The sequence below is a fragment of the Eutrigla gurnardus genome (genome assembly GCF_963514095.1).
Source record: "Eutrigla gurnardus genome assembly, chromosome: 13".
Classification (NCBI taxonomy): Eukaryota; Metazoa; Chordata; class Actinopteri; order Perciformes; family Triglidae; genus Eutrigla; species Eutrigla gurnardus.
This window is the reverse complement of record NC_139936.1, coordinates 476382-497360: the sequence shown is the minus strand read 5'-3', so window position 1 is coordinate 497360 and position 20979 is coordinate 476382. Positions and strand designations below refer to the sequence as shown.

General features: G+C 48.2%; 1 protein-coding gene across 3 annotated transcripts in view; it reads left to right on the top strand.

Annotated features, from left to right (window-relative positions):
• Nucleotides 1-20949, top strand: part of tsc1a (TSC complex subunit 1a) — a 23224-nt gene extending 2275 nt beyond the window's left edge. The window contains exons 3-22 of one of the 3 annotated variants that reach the window (XM_084025454.1): nucleotides 72-175; nucleotides 257-409; nucleotides 692-836; nucleotides 2492-2646; nucleotides 4403-4476; nucleotides 4640-4818; nucleotides 4897-4961; nucleotides 9597-9708; nucleotides 12905-12987; nucleotides 13078-13159; nucleotides 14018-14313; nucleotides 14453-14604; nucleotides 15124-15191; nucleotides 16170-16327; nucleotides 16420-16602; nucleotides 17621-17731; nucleotides 17876-17998; nucleotides 18140-18327; nucleotides 18797-18925; nucleotides 19015-20949. In XM_084025454.1, coding sequence (XP_083881580.1) covers nucleotides 72-175; nucleotides 257-409; nucleotides 692-836; nucleotides 2492-2646; nucleotides 4403-4476; nucleotides 4640-4818; nucleotides 4897-4961; nucleotides 9597-9708; nucleotides 12905-12987; nucleotides 13078-13159; nucleotides 14018-14313; nucleotides 14453-14604; nucleotides 15124-15191; nucleotides 16170-16327; nucleotides 16420-16602; nucleotides 17621-17731; nucleotides 17876-17998; nucleotides 18140-18327; nucleotides 18797-18925; nucleotides 19015-19537 — 3083 coding nt within the window. In that variant the 3' untranslated portion in view covers nucleotides 19538-20949. Of the gene's footprint in view, nucleotides 1-71; nucleotides 176-256; nucleotides 410-691; nucleotides 837-2491; nucleotides 2647-4402; nucleotides 4477-4639; nucleotides 4819-4896; nucleotides 4962-9596; nucleotides 9709-12904; nucleotides 12988-13071; nucleotides 13160-14017; nucleotides 14314-14452; nucleotides 14605-15123; nucleotides 15192-16169; nucleotides 16328-16419; nucleotides 16603-17620; nucleotides 17732-17875; nucleotides 17999-18139; nucleotides 18328-18796; nucleotides 18926-19014 lie in introns of all 3 variants that reach the window. The other 2 variants (XM_084025455.1, XM_084025453.1) reach the window with 2 other exon arrangements.
• The last annotated feature ends 30 nt before the right edge of the window (nucleotides 20950-20979 follow it).

Sequence of the window (20979 nt, the reverse complement as noted above, 5' to 3'; positions counted from 1 at the left end):
ACACCCTGTTTCCCTGTTGTGGCTGGTGGACTTGGACCGACCTGGGTGTGATGTGTAGTTTGTCCTCCCAGACAGAGGAGGTGCTGTCCTGTCCTCTCTGGTGGACTACTACCTGGACTCATCCTCGTCTCAGGTGCTCCTCCTCCTCTCCTCCATCCGAGAGCCTCATCATAAGGTCAGCTGACCCTCTCATCTGCATATCTAGATCATTAGAGTTATTATGTCTGATTATTGACTGGTCCTAACGGTCCACCAGGTCCTCCTGGAGAAGCTCAATGAGTCCCTGAACAGACCTGGATCCAGACTGGCTGGTCTGACCCTGCTGGGTCACCTGATCAGGAAACAGCCTCCCTGGGTTCATCACATCAGCCGCTCGGCTCTGCTGCCATCGCTGCTGCGCTGCCTGAAGGTACAACGTAGTACTCCTACTAGTACTTAGTGGAGTACTCCTACTGGTACTAACCGTAGTACTTCTACTAGTACTTAGCGTAGTACTCCTACTGGTACTAACGGTAGTACTCCTACTAGTACTCCCAGTAGTACTCCTACTAGTACTGACCATAGTATTCAAGCCAACATGTCTCAGACCTGTCCCCATGGTCTCAGACTTGTCCCCATGGTCTCAGACCTGTCCCTGTGGTCTCAGACCTGTCCCCGTGGTCTCATGTCTTCTGTCTCTGTGTGTCCTCAGACAGAGACCGACGTGGTGGTCCTGATCACAGGAGTGCTGGTCCTCATCACCCTGTTACCCATGATCCCTCAGGCCGGGAAGCAACACATCTACGACTTCTTTGACGTGTTCGGACGCCTCGCCTCCTGGAGCTACAAGAACCCCGGTACCAGTCTCACCACCACTAACAGGAGACCTGACCTGACCTGTCTCACCACTACTAACAGGAGAACTGACCTGTCTCACCACCACTAACGGGAGACCTGACCTGACCTGTCTCACCACTACTAACAGGAGAACTGACCTGACCTGTCTCACCACTACTAACAGGAGAACTGACCTGTCTCACCACCACTAACAGGAGACCTGACCTGACCTGTCTCACCACTACTAACAGGAGAACTGACCTGTCTCACCACTACTAATGGGAGACCTGACCTGTCTCACCACCACTAACAGGAGACCTGACCTGACCTGTCTCACCACCACTAACAGGAGACCTGACCTGACCTGTCTCACCACTACTAACAGGAGAACTGACCTGTCTCACCACTACTAATGGGAGACCTGACCTGTCTCACCACCACTAACAGGAGACCTGACCTGACCTGTCTCACCACTACTAACAGGAGAACTGACCTGTCTCACCACTACTAACAGGAGACCTGACCTGTCTCACCACCACTAACAGGAGACCTGACCTGACCTGTCTCACCACTACTAACAGGAGAACTGACCTGTCTCACCACCACTAACAGGAGACCTGACCTGACCTGTCTCACCACTACTAACAGGAGAACTGACCTGTCTCACCACTACTAACAGGAGACCTGACCTGTCTCACCACCACTAACAGGAGACCTGACCTGACCTGTCTCACCACTACTAACAGGAGAACTGACCTGTCTCACCACTACTAACAGGAGGACTGACCTGTCTCACCACTACTAACAGGAGACCTGACCTGACCTGTCTCACCACTACTAACAGGAGACCTGACCTGACCAGTCTCACCACCACTAACAGGAGACCTGACCTGACCTGTCTCACCACTACTAACAGGAGAACTGACCTGTCTCACCACCACTAACAGGAGACCTGACCTGACCTGTCTCACCACTACTAACAGGAGAACTGACCTGTCTCACCACTACTAACAGGAGAACTGACCTGTCTCACCACTACTAACAGGAGGACTGACCTGTCTCACCACTACTAACAGGAGAACTGACCTGTCTCACCACTACTAACAGGAGACCTGACCTGTCCCTGTCTCACCACTACTAACAGGGGAACTGACCTGTCTCACCACTACTAACAGGAGGACTGACCTGTCTCACCACTACTAACAGGAGAACTGACCTGTCTCACCACTACTAACAGGAGACCTGACCTGTCCCTGTCTCACCACTACTAACAGGAGAACTGACCTGTCTCACCACTACTTACAGAAGGACTGACCTGTCTCACCACTACTAACAGGAGGACTGACCTGTCCCACCACTACTAACAGGAGACCTGACCTGTCCCTGTCTCACCACTACTAACAGGAGAACTGACCTGTCTCACCACTACTTACAGAAGGACTGACCTGTCTCACCACTACTAACAGGAGGACTGACCTGTCTCACCACTACTAACAGGAGGACTGACCTGTCTCACCACTACTAACAGGAGAACTGACCTGTCTCACCACTACTACCAGGAGGACTGACCTGTCCCTGTCTCTGATTGGTCGTTGGGTTTTTTCTGATTGGTCGATGGGTTTGTTCTGATTGGTCGTTGGGTTTGTTCTGATTGGCTGGTTGCTGTCCCCTGCAGGTCATGTCCCTGTGGTCCACCTGGTCCACCTCCATGCAGGTGTGTACTCCCTGTTCCACCGTCTCTATGGGATGTTCCCCTGTAACTTCATCTCCTACCTGAGGCTCCACTACAGCATGAAGGAGAACCTGGACACCTTCCAGGAGGTCGTCAAGGTCAGTACTGAGACCAGGAGGGACTAGTATAGACCAGGTGAGACTAGTATAGACCAGGTGAGAAGAGTATATACCAGGAGGGACTAGTATAGATCAGGTGAGACTAGTATAGACCAGGAGGGACTAGTATAGACCAGGTGAGACGAGTTTATACCAGGAAGGACTAGTATAGACCAGGTGAGACTAGTATATACCAGGAGGGACTAGTATAGATCAGGTGAGACTAGTATTGATCAAGAAGGATTAACTGATTGCCAGCATCAATGTTGACAGACAGGTCAGCAGCCTTAAACCAGTCCTCATTAGATCAGTCCTCATTAGACTAGTCCTCATTAGATCAGTCCTCATTAGACTAGTCCTCATTAGACCAGTCCCCATTAGACCAGTCCCCATTAGATCAGTCCTCATTAGACCACTCCTCATTAGACCAGTCCTCATTAGACCAGTCCCCATTAGATCAGTCCTCATTAGACCAGTCCCAATTAGATCAGTCCTCATTAGACCAGTCCTCATTAGACCACTCCTCATTAGATCAGTCCCCATTAGATCAGTCCTCATTAGACCTGTCCCCATCGGATCAGTCCTCATCAGACCAGTCATCATTAGATCAGTCCTCATTAGACTAGTCCTCATTAGACCAGTCCTCATTAGACAAGTCCCCATTAGATCAGTCCTCATTAGACCAGTCCCCATCCAATCAGTCCTCATCAGACCAGTCCTCATTGGATCAGTCCTCATTAGCCCAGTCCCCATTAGACAACTCCTCATTAGACCAGTCCTCATTAGATTAGTCCTCATTAGACCACTCCTCATTAGACCAGTCCCCATCCGGTCAGTCCTCATCAGACCAGTCCTCATTAGACCAGTCCCCATTAGATCAGTCCTCATTAGACCACTCCTCATTAGACCAGTCCTCATTAGATTAGTCCTCATTAGACCAGTCCTCATTAGACCAGTCCACATTAGATCAGTCCTCATTAGACCAGTCCCCATTAGATCAGTCCTCATCAGACCAGTCCCTATTGGATCAGTCCTCATCAGACCAGTCCCCATTAGATCAGTCCTCATTAGACCAGTCCCCATCCGATCAGTCCTCATCAGACCAGTCCTCATTAGATCAGTCCTCATCAGACCAGTCCTCATTAGATCAGTCCTCATTAGACCAGTCCTCATTAGACTAATCTGCATTAGACCACTCCTCATTAGACCAATCCCCATTAGATCAGTCCTCATTAGACCAGTTCTTATTAGACCAGTCCTCATTAGACCAGTCCCCATTAGACCAGTCCCCATACTGGTGTGGGACCAGCTGCTGAACTGGTTTCCAGTAGACAGAAATAGCTGTAGGAAGTACCAGCTGCTGCGTTTCTCAGATAACATGAAGCTGAAACTGGAACCCAGAAACCACCATACAGTCCAGACCACCTGCTGGACGGTTCGCTCTGCTGACCTGTCTCAATACTACAATACCCATGAGCCTCGGCTGCTTGTGTTATGACAGTAAACAGATCAAACTGTTGAATGTTTCATTTCTACCTTCAGCTCAGTTTTAAAGTGAAGCTCTGTGATTGGCTGCTTGTAAGTAAAATGCACCCTGGGAGCTGTAGTTAACGTCTCTCCTTCAAGTTTCTTTGCCTTTTATAAACCCAGAGTGTGAGTCAGCAGTTTGGAGGCTCCGCCCACCCGGAGGCTCTACTCCCTGATGTCGCCTCCGTCTCACTGTCTGTCTCTACCTGTCTACCTGTCTGTCTCTCAGCCGATGTTGGAGCACGTCAGGGTTCACCCAGAGTTGGTCACAGGGACTCAGGACTATGAACTGGACCCGTCCAGGTGAGTACACAGGTAACACACAGGAGCCAAACCAGTACCAAACCTGGACCAGCTGCTGGGTTTACTTTCAGTTTCAGATTCATTCTATAAAACTCCTCACAGAAGTAGCAGGAAGAACACAGCTTTTCAAAATAAGAGCTTTGCCCTCACCTGTGTGTCTCAGGTGGAGGTGCTATGAAGTCCATGACATCATGATCGAGTGCTCCAGGGTGTCTCTGGATCCTCTGGAGTCCTCCTGCGAGGAGGACATGTACTCGTCCCTGAGAGACCCTCCCCTGTTCTCCTCCCCCCTCCCTCACCTGAACCTGACCTCCAGTCCTGCCCATCCAGAGACCAGCTCAGGTAAGACCCACCTGGAGACCTCAGGATGGACTCACTTTTTAAAAGATCAACTGACTGAAGGATTCTGATGTTTGACAGGAAGTCCACTGTGTCTGCTGTCTGAGCATCCGAGTCAGCTGATCCTCAACAGCTCCGACATGCAGGTGATCCTTCACCCCTTCACTTCCTTACTGCCTCACCCCTTCACTGCTTCACCCCTTCACTTCCTTACTGCCTCACCCCTTCACTGCTTCACCCCTTCACTTCCTTACTGCCTCACCCCTTCACTGCTTCACCCCTTCACTTCCTTACTGCCTCACCCCTTCACTGCTTCACCCCTTCACTTCCTTACTGCCTCACCCCTTCACTGCTTCACCCCTTCACTTCCTTACTGCCTCACCCCTTTACTGCTTCACTCCTTCACTTCCTTACTGCCTCACCCCTTCACTGCTTCACCCCTTCACTTCCTTACTGCCTCACCCCTTCACTGCTTCACCCCTTCACTTCCTTACTGCCTCACCCCTTTACTGCTTCACTCCTTCACTTCCTTACTGCCTCACCCCTTAACTGCTTCACTCCTTCACTTCCTTACTGCCTCACCCCTTCACTGCTTCACCCCTTCACTTCCTTACTGCCTCACCCCTTCACTGCTTCACACCTTCACTTCCTTACTGCCTCACCCCTTTACTGCTTCACTCCTTCACTTCCTTACTGCCTCACCCCTTCACTGCTTCACTCCTTCACTTCCTTACTGCCTCACCCCTTCACTGCTTCACCCCTTCACTTCCTTACTGCCTCACCCCTTCACTGCTTCACCCCTTCACTTCCTTACTGCCTCACCCCTTCACTGCTTCACCCCTTCACTTCCTTACTGCCTCACCCCTTCACTGCTTCACCCCTTCACTTCCTTACTGCCTCACCCCTTCACTGCTTCACCCCTTCACTTCCTTACTGCCTCACCCCTTTACTGCCTCACTCCTTCACTTCCTTACTGCCTCACCCCTTTACTGCTTCACTCCTTCACTTCCTTACTGCCTCACCCCTTCACTGCTTCACCCCTTCACTTCCTTACTGCCTCACCCCTTTACTGCTTCACTCCTTCACTTCCTTACTGCCTCACCCCTTCACTGCTTCACCCCTTCACTTCCTTACTGCCTCACCCCTTTACTGCTTCACTCCTTCACTGCTTCACCCCTTCACTTCCTTACTGCCTCACCCCTTTACTGCTTCACTCCTTCACTGCTTCACCCCTTCACTTCCTTACTGCCTCACCCCTTTACTGCCTCACCCCTTTACTGCTTCACTCCTTTACTGCTTCACTCCTTCACTGCTTCACCCCTTCACTTCCTTACTGCCTCACCCCTTCACTGCTTCACCCCTTCACTTCCTTACTGCCTCACCCCTTTACTGCCTCACTCCTTCACTTCCTTACTGCCTCACCCCTTTACTGCTTCACTCCTTCACTTCCTTACTGCCTCACCCCTTTACTGCTTCACTCCTTCACTTCCTTACTGCCTCACCCCTTCACTGCTTCACCCCTTCACTTCCTTACTGCCTCACCCCTTTACTGCTTCACTCCTTCACTTCCTTACTGCCTCACCCCTTCACTGCTTCACCCCTTCACTTCCTTACTGCCTCACCCCTTCACTGCTTCACCCCTTCACTTCCTTACTGCCTCACCCCTTTACTGCTTCACTCCTTCACTGCTTCACCCCTTTACTTCCTTACTGCCTCTACCCTTTACTGCTTCACTCCTTCACTGCTTCACCCCTTCACTTCCTTACTGCCTCACCCCTTTACTGCTTCACTCCTTCACTGCTTCACCCCTTCACTTCCTTACTGCCTCACCCCTTTACTGCCTCACCCCTTTACTGCTTCACTCCTTTACTGCTTCACTCCTTCACTGCTTCACCCCTTCACTTCCTTACTGCCTCACCCCTTTACTGCTTCACTCCTTCACTTCCTTACTGCCTCACCCCTTCACTGCTTCACCCCTTCACTTCCTTACTGCCTCACCCCTTCACTGCTTCACCCCTTCACTTCCTTACTGCCTCACCCCTTCACTGCTTCACCCCTTCACTTCCTTACTGCCTCACCCCTTTACTGCCTCACTCCTTCACTTCCTTACTGCCTCACCCCTTTACTGCTTCACTCCTTCACTTCCTTACTGCCTCACCCCTTTACTGCTTCACTCCTTCACTTCCTTACTGCCTCACCCCTTCACTGCTTCACCCCTTCACTTCCTTACTGCCTCACCCCTTTACTGCTTCACTCCTTCACTTCCTTACTGCCTCACCCCTTCACTGCTTCACCCCTTCACTTCCTTACTGCCTCACCCCTTCACTGCTTCACCCCTTCACTTCCTTACTGCCTCACCCCTTTACTGCTTCACTCCTTCACTGCTTCACCCCTTTACTTCCTTACTGCCTCACCCCTTTACTGCTTCACTCCTTCACTGCTTCACCCCTTCACTTCCTTACTGCCTCACCCCTTTACTGCTTCACTCCTTCACTGCTTCACCCCTTCACTTCCTTACTGCCTCACCCCTTTACTGCCTCACCCCTTTACTGCTTCACTCCTTTACTGCTTCACTCCTTCACTGCTTCACCCCTTCACTTCCTTACTGCCTCACCCCTTTACTGCTTCACTCCTTCACTTCCTTACTGCCTCACCCCTTCACTGCTTCACCCCTTCACTTCCTTACTGCCTCACCCCTTCACTGCTTCACCCCTTCACTTCCTTACTGCCTCACCCCTTCACTGCTTCACCCCTTCAATTCCTTACTGCCTCACCCCTTTACTGCCTCACTCCTTCACTTCCTTACTGCCTCACCCCTTTACTGCTTCACTCCTTCACTTCCTTACTGCCTCACCCCTTCACTGCTTCACCCCTTCACTTCCTTACTGCCTCACCCCTTTACTGCTTCACTCCTTCACTTCCTTACACTGCAAAAATGGAATTTCAAGAAAGTAAAAAAAGCCTTGTATCAAGAAAATAAGTCTTATTTTTTGTCCAAAAAGAATATTAATCTTGTCAAGCAAGTTTTGCATTAGAAAAAATATCTCATTTTAAGAAAGTATGCCTTACTTTTTCTTGATAAGATATTCCAGCTAATTTTGAGCTAGAATGAACCAGAAAAAGAGTATAAAAATGTTTTACGATCAAACCCAGCGGGGCACCAAGATTATTTGCCTTATTTTAAGAGTAAGACCATTTGCACAAAATCTCAATTCAAGAATGCCATGAAACAAGGACAAAAGTTTTTATTATTAATATTTTCATTTTCATTACAGGACAGTTGCTTGGTGAGATTGAAAACCATATGGGATATTATGCTGCAAACCAGCTGCAACATGATGTTTAGTTGCTATGCTGCTACAATAACTGATGTATTATTATTTTGATAGTGAGGTTCAAAACTGGCTTTTCAATCTGTTTGATTATGATGGATCTGGAATGCAGAAGTGCCCTTTTTTTTTTGGATGTTGAATTGAGCAATTGTATTGCAAAGTTAATAAAAAAAATTAACTGGGTCGGTGGCGCAGTGGATAAGGCAGCCGCCCCATGTACGGAGGCTGAGCCTCGACGCGGAGATCAGTGGTTCGACTCCCGGCCCGGCAATCTCCTTCGCGCATGTCTTCCCCCTCTATCTCCCCTTTCCACACTGTCTCTCTCATAATAAAAAAAAAAAAGGCTTGCATGGCACTCCAGCCAAAAAAAACAAAAAAAAACTGAGAAAGTTGTGGTATCTTGATTTAAGACATCACTTTTATATTTGTTATGCTGTTTTAAGAAATTATGTCTTATTTTAACTACTTTTATGCTCATTATCAATCCCAGATTAAGGTGTAATTTCTTAAATTAGTAAAGAGACTTAAATTCTAATTTTGAGTAATTTAATCTTGAATTAGTGTTTTTTTCATTGCTTGTTTTAGAAGAATTTGGATTAGTTTAAGATTTTCTGTCTAGTTTAAAGTCTCATTTTAGTCTTTCGGAGCTAAGAAATTTGGGCTTATTTTAAGAATTGCTTGTCAAGCAAAAAAAGCTTACCCCATTGGCAGATTTTTTTGCTTGATACAAGATAATTTGATTGAATATGAGAATATTTTACTTCTTTCTAGAAGGGCTGTTTTTGCAGTGTACTGCCTCACCCCTTCACTGCTTCACCCCTTCACTTCCTTACTGCCTCACCCCTTCACTGCTTCACCCCTTCACTTCCTTACTGCCTCACCCCTTTACTGCTTCACTCCTTCACTTCCTTACTGCCTCACCCCTTCACTGCTTCACCCCTTCACTTCCTTACTGCCTCACCCCTTTACTGCTTCACTCCTTCACTGCTTCACCCCTTCACTTCCTTACTGCCTCACCCCTTTACTGCTTCACTCCTTCACTGCTTCACCCCTTCACTTCCTTACTGCCTCACCCCTTTACTGCTTCACTCCTTCACTGCTTCACCCCTTCACTTCCTTACTGCCTCACCCCTTTACTGCCTCACCCCTTTACTGCTTCACTCCTTTACTGCTTCACTCCTTCACTGCTTCACCCCTTCACTTCCTTACTGCCTCACCCCTTTACTGCCTCACCCCTTTACTGCTTCACTCCTTTACTGCTTCACTCCTTCACTGCTTCACCCCTTCACTTCCTTACTGCCTCACCCCTTCACTGCTTCACTCCTTTACTGCTTCACTCCTTCACTGCTTCACTCCTTCACTGATTCACTCCTTCACTCCTTCACTGATTCACTCCTTCACTCCTTCACTGCTTCACTTCTTGTAACTTCATGTTCTTTATGTCTTCAGGGTGATGATGTCACATGGAGTCCTTCCTCACATTGTAGTTTGTCGACACCTCCTCCTGAACCTGCTGCTATAGGCTCTACCCACCCACTGAGTAGGACCGCCTCCATCTCAGGTGAGACACTGAGAGACACTATGAGACACTGAGAGACACTACGAGACACTGAGAGACACTATGTGACACTGAGAGACACTATGAGACACTTAGAGACACTGTGAGACACTATGAGACACTGAGAGACACTGTGAGACACTGAGGGATACTATGAGACACTGACGGACACTGAGACACACTATGAGACACTGTGAGACACTGAGGGATACCATGAGACACTGAGAGACACTATGAGACAATGTAAGCAGGGCTTGAAGACCTCCGGCACGGTGCCGGAAATCCGGCGTAGCAATATTTTGGTGAAGTGTTTTTTTTATTATTTTTTTAACTGTAACCAGTCGTTTAAAGTGATAGTTCCAACTACCAATGGTACTCAAGGTAACCAAGGAGTTCTAGCCAATCAGAGCAGAGTAGGGCGGGCCTTAAGTTTCCAGGCACCTCGGACCGGGACAACGTAGCCAGAGCGATTGATAACATCAGCCCAAAGGCAGCCCTGCACACTTTTCATTCAGACAAACTAATGCGACTGCCACAGTTGTTAGATTTCAGGCGTAATTTATGGGGGGGATGGGTGATGGGTTGCAACCCACCCAATCATCCAAACCAGCCACCACAACCCACCCAATATGATATCACAATTATTGATATTGAATGTTCAGCATTATAATCACAACAGTGTGGTAGATTTACTCAATTTACCAGTAAAAAATAGTGACGGTTGTCTGTGCCCCCTCCCGCTCTGAGATTTGGTTTCGCCCACCTTGCCGGACCTGCGCTTCTCTACTGTCTCTCCCGGTCTCTCCCGGTCTCTCCCCGCATCAGCGGTGGTATGAAGAAAGCACGCCAAAAAAAGCAAAAGAATAAAAGTATCTTCCCAACAGGAGGTAGCTACTGCTAGGGCTCCAGTGCCACCACTCACGGTTGCCCCCCCCCCCCCAGCCGGCGAGTTCGACAGTGCGTGTGCGTATAGCCCCGTTCACATACGTCGCTACTCGCCCGTCACTCGCTTTCTCGCTGAATTCTACTCGCTGGCAAAAAAAACTCACTGCCGCCGGCGGCGACTTCAAGCGACAACTCTCTGTGGAACTCTCTGTTGACGGCAACTGTCGATCATCTCTATTCTACATTGTGATTGGTACTCGCTTCACTCGCATCGCAGAAAGTTAAAATTATTTTATCTCCGATCGACCACATCGCATCGCCTGTCCTGACCACATTCCACTAGAACACATTCACATTCATTGACAGTTGTCTCTCAGAGATGGGCGAGTGGAGACGTATGTGAACGAGGCTTTAGTCAAAACCAAAACACCAAGGAAGGCTGAGGAATAGTCACCCACTTTTATTATTATTATTATTATTATTATTATTATTATTATTATTATTATTATTATTATCATTATTATTAATAATAATAATAATAATAATAATAATAATAATAATAAACGAATTGTGTTTTAGTCATTTTTGTTCTCATCTTTTCTTGAATGCTTAAACTCCTCAACCCCATTTAGTATGTCAACATTTGTATCAGTACCAGCAGTTTGTAAGAAATTGGTCAGTAATTGATATGTCATATTTTGTTTCTCAGAATTCACCAAATTGATGCATTAAAATGAAATTATTCAAAATTTTCTCCCGGGGGGGCATGCCCCCGGACCCCCCTAGAGGATCGCAATCCCCCCACCATAGTCTCCAAAGATCCTGTGGGAAACACTACAAACCCATTTGTAATCGGGACAAAATACTTAAAGTTAGAGACAATTAAGGACCATGAGTCCTAACAAGAACACTTGCACACACTTTAATGTGTATTTTGTACACGTTCAAGACCCATTTTTATGCATTTTCTGAGTCGGTCAACTTTATTTTAGGCACAAACTATATATCTGGGCTGGTAAACCCAAACCTGCCGCAGTGGCTGGTGGCCAAAGAATATATATATATATATATATATATATATATATATATATATATATATATATACACACACCTGCTTCACAGGTGGAAATCTCAACCACCCCAATGTTCAACTCAAAGTTACGCCCTTGGTGATGCTAATTTCTGAGGTATTATACGTTAGCATTAAGCTAGCGGACTTTATGCTTAGTGATACTGGCTGTGTGTGTTTTGAATGTTGTTTCAAACTATAATGTGGGTTTACTCTCAAAGTGCACCAGATTAATTCATTTAGATTGCAAATGTTCAGAATTTTCTTCTCCCCAATGCATAAAAAAATTTCAGGCACAGGATTTTTTCCTGCTTCAAGCCCTGTGTAAGACACTGAGAGACACTATGAGACAATGTGAGACACTGAGAGACACTGAAAATGGTCCTCATTTATATAGTGCTTTTATCCAAAGCCCTTTACATTAATGACTGACATTCACCCATTCATTCACACATTCACACACCGACGGTGGAGTCAACCACGCAGGGCGACAGCCAGCTCGTCAGGAGCAATTAGGGTGAGGTGTCTTGCTCAGGGACACCAGGCACTCAGCTAGGAGGAGCCGGGGATCAAACCGGCAATCTTGCGGTTGCCAGCCAACCTGCTGTACCTCCTGAGCTTAACCCCCCACTGAGAGACACTGAGGGATACTATGAGACACTGAGAGACACTATGAGACACTGAGAGACACTGTGAGACACTATGAGACACTATGAGACACTAAGGGATACTATGAGACACTGAGGGATACTATGAGACACTGAGGGATACTGTGAGACACTATGAGACACTGAGGGATACTATGAGACACTGAGGGACACTGAGAGACAATATGAGACGCTGAGGGACACTATGAGACACTGAGGGATACTGAGAGACACTATGAGACACTGAGCGACACTATGAGACACTGAGAGACACTGAGGGATACTATGAGACACTGAGAGACACTATGAGATTCTGAGAGACACTATGAGACGCTGAGGGATACTGAGAGACACTGAGGGACACTATGAGATACTGAGAGACACTGTGAGACACTGAGAGACACTATGAAACACTATGAGACACTAATAGACACTGAGGGATACTATGAGACACTGAGAGACACTATGAGACACTGAGGGATACTATGAGACACTGAGAGACACTGAGGGACATTGAGAGACACTGAGAGACACTATGAGACACTGATAGACACTATGAGACACTGAGGGATACTGAGAGACACTGTTGTGTTTCCAGGTGCTAATTGTCCCTCGTCAGCCTCTGTCCCAGGGATGACGTTGACTGAAGACAACCAAGATGGCCGTTACAACAACAACCAGGTGAGATCAGCCTCAGGCAGCCACTCATGTCCCCTCACTGGGAGGCTTTTATTGTGAAGGGTTCTCTCTCTCTCTTCCTGCAAGGTGAAGCTGGTCTCAGAGCTGGAGGGGTCAACCATTCAGCCAATCACAGAGCAGGAGGCAGGAGGGCCGAGTGATGTCATCGATGAAGGTGAGCTGATCAGCTAATGTGTCAGACTCAGGTCAGAGGACAAGAAGCGGGTCAGAGGACAGGACTCAGGTCAGAGGACAAGAAGCGGGTCAGAGGACAGGACTCAGGTCAGAGGACAGGACTCAGGTCAGAGGACAAGAAGCGGGTCAGAGGACAGGACTCAGGTCAGAGGACAGGACTCAGGTCAGAGGACAAGAAGCGGGTCAGAGGACAGGACTCAGGTCAGGGGACAGGACTCAGGTCAGAGGACAAGAAGCGGGTCAGAGGACAGGACTCAGGTCAGGGGACAGGACTCAGGTCAGAGGACAAGAAGCGGGTCAGAGGACAGGACTCAGGTCAGGGGACAGGACTCAGGTCAGAGGACAGGACTCAGGTCAGAGGACAAGAAGCGGGTCAGAGGACAGGACTCAGGTCAGAGGACAAGAAGCGGGTCAGAGGACAGGACTCAGGTCAGAGGACAGGACTCAGGTCAGAGGACAAGAAGCGGGTCAGAGGACAGGACTCAGGTCAGAGGACAGGACTCAGGTCAGAGGACAAGAAGCGGGTCAGAGGACAGGACTCAGGTCAGGGGACAGGACTCAGGTCAGAGGACAAGAAGCGGGTCAGAGGACAGGACTCAGGTCAGAGGACAAGAAGCGGGTCAGAGGACAGGACTCAGGTCAGAGGACAAGAAGCGGGTCAGAGGACAGGACTCAGGTCAGGGGACAGGAAGTAGGTCAGAGGACAGGACTCAGGTCAGAGGACAGGAAGCAGGTCAGAGGACAGGACTCAGGTCAGGGGACAGGACTCAGGTCAGAGGACAGGAAGCAGGTCAGAGGACAGGAAGTGAGACTAAACCATGTTGTTCTTTGTATGCAGACATGGGCCGTGGGCCGCCTCCCCCCCCCTCCTCCTCCTCCTCCTCCTCCTGCTATCAGCCGCTCCTCCTCACCTCCACCCCCGCCTGTACTGAGCCCACCTCGGATTCTGCCCCCCCCTCTCCTCCCTGCTGCGTCTCCCTCCTCTACACCCCCCCTCACCCCTCCCCCCCCCCACACAGACCGGAGGAGGGAGGCTCCACCCTCTCTGCCCAGAGCCCCGCCCCCTCGTATGAGACGCTGTTTGAGCTCGCTCTACCAAGAGCCGCCACGCTGTTCATCGGCAGGAGGACTCAGGTAACGTGGATCGCCATGGTAACTGATGCTGCACACCCGAGACCCGCTCCAGACCACATCGGTCTCTTCAGAGGGGGAGAGCCTCTACCATGATACAGTTGATCACTGGTGTCTCTGTGTTGATGAATCTGTCCTATAGGAGGCGCTGGAGAGAGCAGCGGGGGAGCAGGAGGAGGGCACAGGAGGACAGAGGGGGGACAGGGAGGAGGAGCAGACCTCCACCTCGCCATTGGAGGTCCTCGATCAGCTGATCATCCACGGACACAACGCCCACCAGCAACTCAGCAGGAGGTGAGACTGTTACCATGGAGATAATATAATAGTAGTCCAGGTCCAGCCGAGTTCAGGTCCAGCTGGGTCCAGGTCCAGCTGGGTCTAAGTCCAGCTGAGTCCACGTCCACCTGAGTCTACGTCTATCTGAGTCCACGTCCAGCTGGGTCTAGGTCCAGCTAGGACCTGGTCTATCCGAGTCCACATCCAGCTGATGATAGGTCCAGCATAGTCCTGATCTATCTTGAGTACAGGTCCAGCTGGGTCTAGGTCCAGCTGAGTCCTGGTCTATCTGAGTCCACATCCAGCTGATTCTAGGTCCAGCTGAGTCCTGGTCTATCAGAGTCCAGGTCCAGCTGGGTCTAGGTCTAGTTAAACTGTGTGGTCATGTGACAGTAACACCTGATAAAAGCATGTTAAAGTCTGAACACAAAGGATGAACAGAGACACAACCTGTTATAATGTGTGTGTGTGTGTGTGTGTGTGTGTGTGTGTGTGTGTGGGTGTGGGTGTGTGTGTGTGTGTGTGTGGGTGTGTCAGGTTGTCAGCAGTGAAGTCGGTGGACCGGAGTCCTGTTGGAGGTAAACATCAGAGCATGAAAACCAAAGGTACCAGAAACTAACGGTGATGACCTCATTAACATGATTCAGTGTTTGGGACCTGATATCAGCATGTACCGTACCAGACTAACCAGGTAAACCAGACTAACCAGGTAGACCAGACTGACCAGGTACACCAGACTGACCAGGTAAACCAGGTAAATAAGACTAACCAGGTAAACCAGGACCAGACTAACCAGGTAAACCAGACTAACCAGGTAGACCAGACTGACCAGGTACACCAGACTGACCAGGTAAACCAGGTAAATAAGACTAACCAGGTAAACCAGGACCAGACTAACCAGGTAGACAAGACTAACCAGGTAAACCAGGAAAAGACTAACCAGGTAGACAAGACTAACCAGGTAGACCAAACTAACCAGGTAAACAAGACTAACCAGGTATATCAGACTGACCAGGTAAACCAGGTAAATAAGACTAACCAGGTAAACCAGGACCAAACTAACCAGGTAAATAAGACTAACCAGGTAAACAAGACTAACCAGGTAGATCAGACTGACCAGGTAAACCAGGTAAATAAGACTAACCAGGTAAACCAGGACCAAACTAACCAGGTAAATAAGACTAACCAGGTAAACCAGGACCAAACTAACCAGGTAAATAAGACTAACCAGGTAAACAAGACTAACCAGGTAGATCAGACTGACCAGGTAAACCAGGTAAATAAGACTAACCAGGTAAACCAGGACCAAACTAACCAGGTAAATAAGACTAACCAGGTAAACCAGGACCAAACTAACCAGGTAAACAAGACTAACCAGGTAGATCAGACTGACCAGGTAAACCAGGTAAATAAGACTAACCAGGTAAACCAGGACCAGACTAACCAGGTAGACAAGACTAACCAGGTAGAACAGACTAACCAGGTAAACAAGACTAACCGGGTAGACCAGACTAACCAGTTAAACCAGACTAACCAGTTAATCCAGACTAACCAGTTAACCCAGATGTGTGTGTGTGTGTCAGGGGGGGAGGAGCTTCAGTCCCTGAGGAGCCAGCTCTTATTGGTCCACAGTCAGCTGCAGTACGAACGTTTCAAACGGCAGCAGCACGCCGTCAGAAACCGCCGTCTGCTGCGGAGCGTCATCAACGCCACCACACTGGAAGAGCACAGCGTCGCCATGGTAACGCACGTAAACACGCACACCTCAACACTTCCTGTTCACACTATTACCTCTAGTCTGTGTGTGTGTGTGTGTGTGTGTGTGTGTTGCAGAAAGGTCAGCTGAGCATTCAGGACGAGGAGATTCGCTCTCTGAAGTCGAGTCTGCAGGAAGAGCAGAGACGATACAGACAACTGGAGCAGGACACACACACACACACACACCAGCTGAACACACACATCAGACAGCTGCTGCTACAGCAACAGGACGAGCAGAGAGACGGGCAGAGGCTGAAGGTACTAGTACACACAGTACACACAGTACACACAGCAGAGAGACAGGCAGAGGCTCAAGGTACTGTAACACAGCGCCCCCACGGCCCTTCAGTACCGGTTCAGGTGGAGAGTGGTACTGCAGTAGGGAGACAGAGAGGTTCTTCTAGTACCAGGATACTTTTTTAGTACCGGGATCCTTTTTGAGTACCAGGATACTTTACTAGTACCGGGATACTTTTTTAGTACCAGGATACTTTACTAGTACCGGGATACTTTACTAGTACCGGGATCCTTTTTTAGTACCAGGATACTTTTTTAGTACCAGGATACTTTACTAGTACCGGGATACTTTTTTAGTACCAGGATACTTTACTAGTACCGGGATACTTTACTAGTACCGGGATACTTTTTTAGTACCAGGATACTTTTTTAGTACCAGGATACTTTACTAGTACCGGGATACTATTTGAGTACCAGGATACTTTACTAGTACCGGGATACTTTTTTAGTACCAGGATACTTTACTAGTACCGGGATACTTTACTAGTACCGGGATACTTTTTTAGTACCAGGATACTTTTTTAGTACCAGGATACTTTACTAGTACCGGGATCCTTTTTTAGTACCAGGATACTTTACTAGTACCGGGATCCTTTTTTAGTACCAGGATACTTTTTTAGTACCAGGATACTTTACTAGTACTGGGAACCTTTTTTAGTACCAGGATACTTTTTTAGTACCAGGATACTTTACTAGTACCGGGATCCTTTTTTAGTACCGGGATACTTTACTAGTACCGGGATCCTTTTTTAGTACCAGGATACTTTTTTAGTACCAGGATACTTTACTAGTACTGGGAACCTTTTTTTAGTACCAGGATACTTTTTGAGTACCAGGATACTTTACTAGTACCAGGATCCTTTTTTAGTACCAGGATACTTTTTTAGTACCAGGATACTTTACTAGTACCGGGACACCATGAAACACTTCATTAGTATAAAGCGTAACATTGATCCTCTTTTGTGATTGGCTGTTGCAGAGTGAGCTTCAGGAGTGTCAGAGCAGGTTGAGGGACCTGGAGGCGGAGCTTCAGAGAGCCAACAACGAGGCTTACAATGCAGAACATCAGCTGACCCAGCTGTCACTCAAGGTGAGGACTGCTCCTATTGGCTGATCTTATTTAATCTCCTCCTTCGTTGACAGATAAACAGATCATTGAACAACTACACACATGTTGGGGGTGAGGTTTTATTTTCTCTATTAAATGTGAGTGTGTGTGTGTGTGTGTGTATAGCTGTGCAGCAGTGAGCAGCAGCAGCAGCAGATCTTCCTGTTGAACCAGCAGCTCATCCTGCTGAGAGAAACCAACCGAGCTCTGAGAGAACAGCTGGATGGAGCAGAGATGCACCGCCACACTGTGAGGACACATGATTATATTACATATTTGAGTGGCCAATGATGTGTGTGGTGTTCACTAAGTTCCTCTGATTCAAGCTGTGTGTGTGTTCCTGTTCTGTCTGTGTGTGTGTGTGTGTGTGTGTGTGTGTGTGCTGGTCAGGAGGTGTCCATGCTGCAGTGCACTGTGGGTAAGGATTACAAGCAGCTGAAGGACAGTGACATCCAGCAGAGACAGAAGCTGGAAGCAGCCAATCACAGGATAGCAGAGCTGGAGAACCAGCTAGCCAAGAAAGACCAGCTGATCCTGGACCAGAAGAAACTTCTGGAGGACACAAAGGCCCAGAGCAGGTCAGAGTCCTGGAGTCTGCTTTATTCATGATGTGTTTCAGTGCAACACTTTCTAGAGATGTGTTTCTAGAGTCTGGTTTCTAGAGACGTGTTTATAGAAACGTGTTTCTAGAGACGTCTTTCTAGTGACAAGTTTCTATAGAAACGTGTTTCTAGAGTCATGTTCTAGAGACGTGTTTATAGAAACGTGTTTCTAGAGACACTTTTCTAGAGATGTGTTTTTCGAGTCATGTTTCTAGAGACATGTTTATAGAGAAACTTTTTTTAGAGATGTGATTCTAGAGACATGTTTATAGAGACACTTTTTTTAGAGATGTGATTCTAGAGACATGTTTGTAGAGACACTTTTCTAGAGATGTGTTTCTGGAGACACTTTTCTAGAGGTGTGTTTCTCGAGACACACTTGACCAAAGCTGAGCAGACAGACCTGGGGTCTGCTATGATAATGACCAGGTTCTCTGTGGTTCAGAGCCGAGCTGACAGCCTGTGAGAGTCGCTGTGTCGCTCTGAGGAGAGTCACCCAGACGCTGCAGACCGAGACACTGCACCTGTACAGCCAGATCCACCTGGACTCTGACAGCTGGCCTCAGGATGTCAGGTAAACCATCTCTGTGATGTCACAGCTCATCAGATACAACTGATGTTGTCAGTATTGTGATCATGTGATGTCATCTCTCTTGCCCTCAGGCCAAATGGTGGCAGCGCTGCCTTACCAGCCCCTCAGGGCAGTCACAAGCCCCGCCCCTTCTCTTCTGGGGGTATAATAAATGGAGGTGTGGCGACCCTCTCCACCTCCCCCCTGCACCTCCCCTCCTGCTCCTCATCCCCCCTCTCTCTCTCCCCTATTGAGTCCCCCCTGGCTGTCGGCTCCTTCCTGGAGCAGCATGCACGCCAGCTGTTCAGACCGACCAATCACAGCCAGGAGGAGGAGGAGCAACAAGTTGGGGAGGAGGAGGAGGAGGAGGAGGAGGAGGAGCAACAAGTGGAGGAGGAGGAGGAGGAGGCCCAGTCAGAGAGTCCTCCTCTGGGTCAGGATGCAGAGACCCTGCTCACAGGGAGTCCTCAGATGGAGCCCCCAAGCCAGGCTCCACCTCCTAGCCTGCCTGCCTCTGGACCTCCGGCGCCCTCTGCAGACCTGACGCTTGCTGTCCGACAGAGGCGGCACGAACTGAGCATCATGGACTACGACGAGACACTGCCAGAGTACTGAGGAGGGGCTGGCAGGGGGTAGGGAGAGGGAGGTTGTGTTGGTTCGAGGTGGAGATAAACACAAACTGGTGTTAGCAGGCTACCGCTAACTAGCTAGCCACACTAGCAGTCCACAGTCACCATGTGATCTTTACCACATCAGGACCTTCAGTCGCTCCTAATGAGGAACAATCAACCAGATAAAACACAGTGGACAGAATCCCGACACTTTGAGCTAACTGCTAACATGCTATGCTACATGCTTTTTTTCAGAGTTTGTATTTAAGCAGATTAGAATTATATTAAATCATTCAACACAACTCAGATTTCTTCCTCAAAATTGCTTGATTCAGAACATTTCTGCTAATCACCTAATGTTGGTCAGCTAACAAGTACAACAACAAAATCTACTAAAGTGGTCTCAAGTTAAAATTATTTCTTGGTTAAATTTTGGTTTGAATAATGAATGTTGTTTCTTAATATTAGCATGTCAGCTAACGTGATTTGATCTGATTAATGATAATGACTCTGGAGATTAATTAATTAATCTTTCCAACATGAAGTAACCTAAAACACATCGGCACAAACGAAGCAGCTAAATCCAACAGAACCAAATTATTCCGTACGGTTTTAGCATCTTTTCTCGTTAGCGCAGCGGTTATCTGCGACTGGAGGTCCTGAGTCTAAACGACATGATGGAAGTCGTGTTTCTGTCTCGAGGGACTCTTAGAACCACCTGTTAAAGCTGAAGGGAATGAAGGGAAGAAGCACACAATTCAGTTATTTAGTGTTGATGTATTTTCAGAGAAGCTAAGAGCAGCTATGCTAATGATTAGCTGTAACGTGAAACTGCCGTACGGCTCTGCATGAGCATCAGATCTCTGAAAAGGTCCGACTTTCTCAGGAATTTTATGGATGGATGAGTAACAGACTGTACTCGCTACGCAGCTCATATTAGTATCTTCTGAAGTACTGGTGGCTAACGTGTTAGCTAACACGATCATCCCATTGACAGTGGTTGTAACTGGTTGTGGGATTCCTCAGGGTTCATTTCTTGGTCCTTTATATTTGACATTTACATGCTAAAATGCTAGTTTATTTGTCCATCAACCAGCAGGCTTCTTGTGAAGCTTCAACCCGACGTGCAGCTGATAGAGAAGCTCCAGGACCAGTCCAGGACTAGTCCAAGACCAGTCCAGGACCGGTCCAGCCCAGAATCGACTGTTAGCCTGCTGCTTCCAGTCACTATGCTTAGCTAGGCTCTGATCACATGACTCTTTTCCTTTAAGCCAAAAACAGACAGTTTCAGTTGAGGATGTGAACCAAAGACGTCCCCTGCTGACGGACCCTGAATGCATCGTAATGGTGCCGCTGCTGTTCTGAGATAAGAGATGTTGAACTGTGAACACTAGAAATAATAAAGACATGTGAGACCTCAAACCTTCTGTGTCCTGATGACAGACA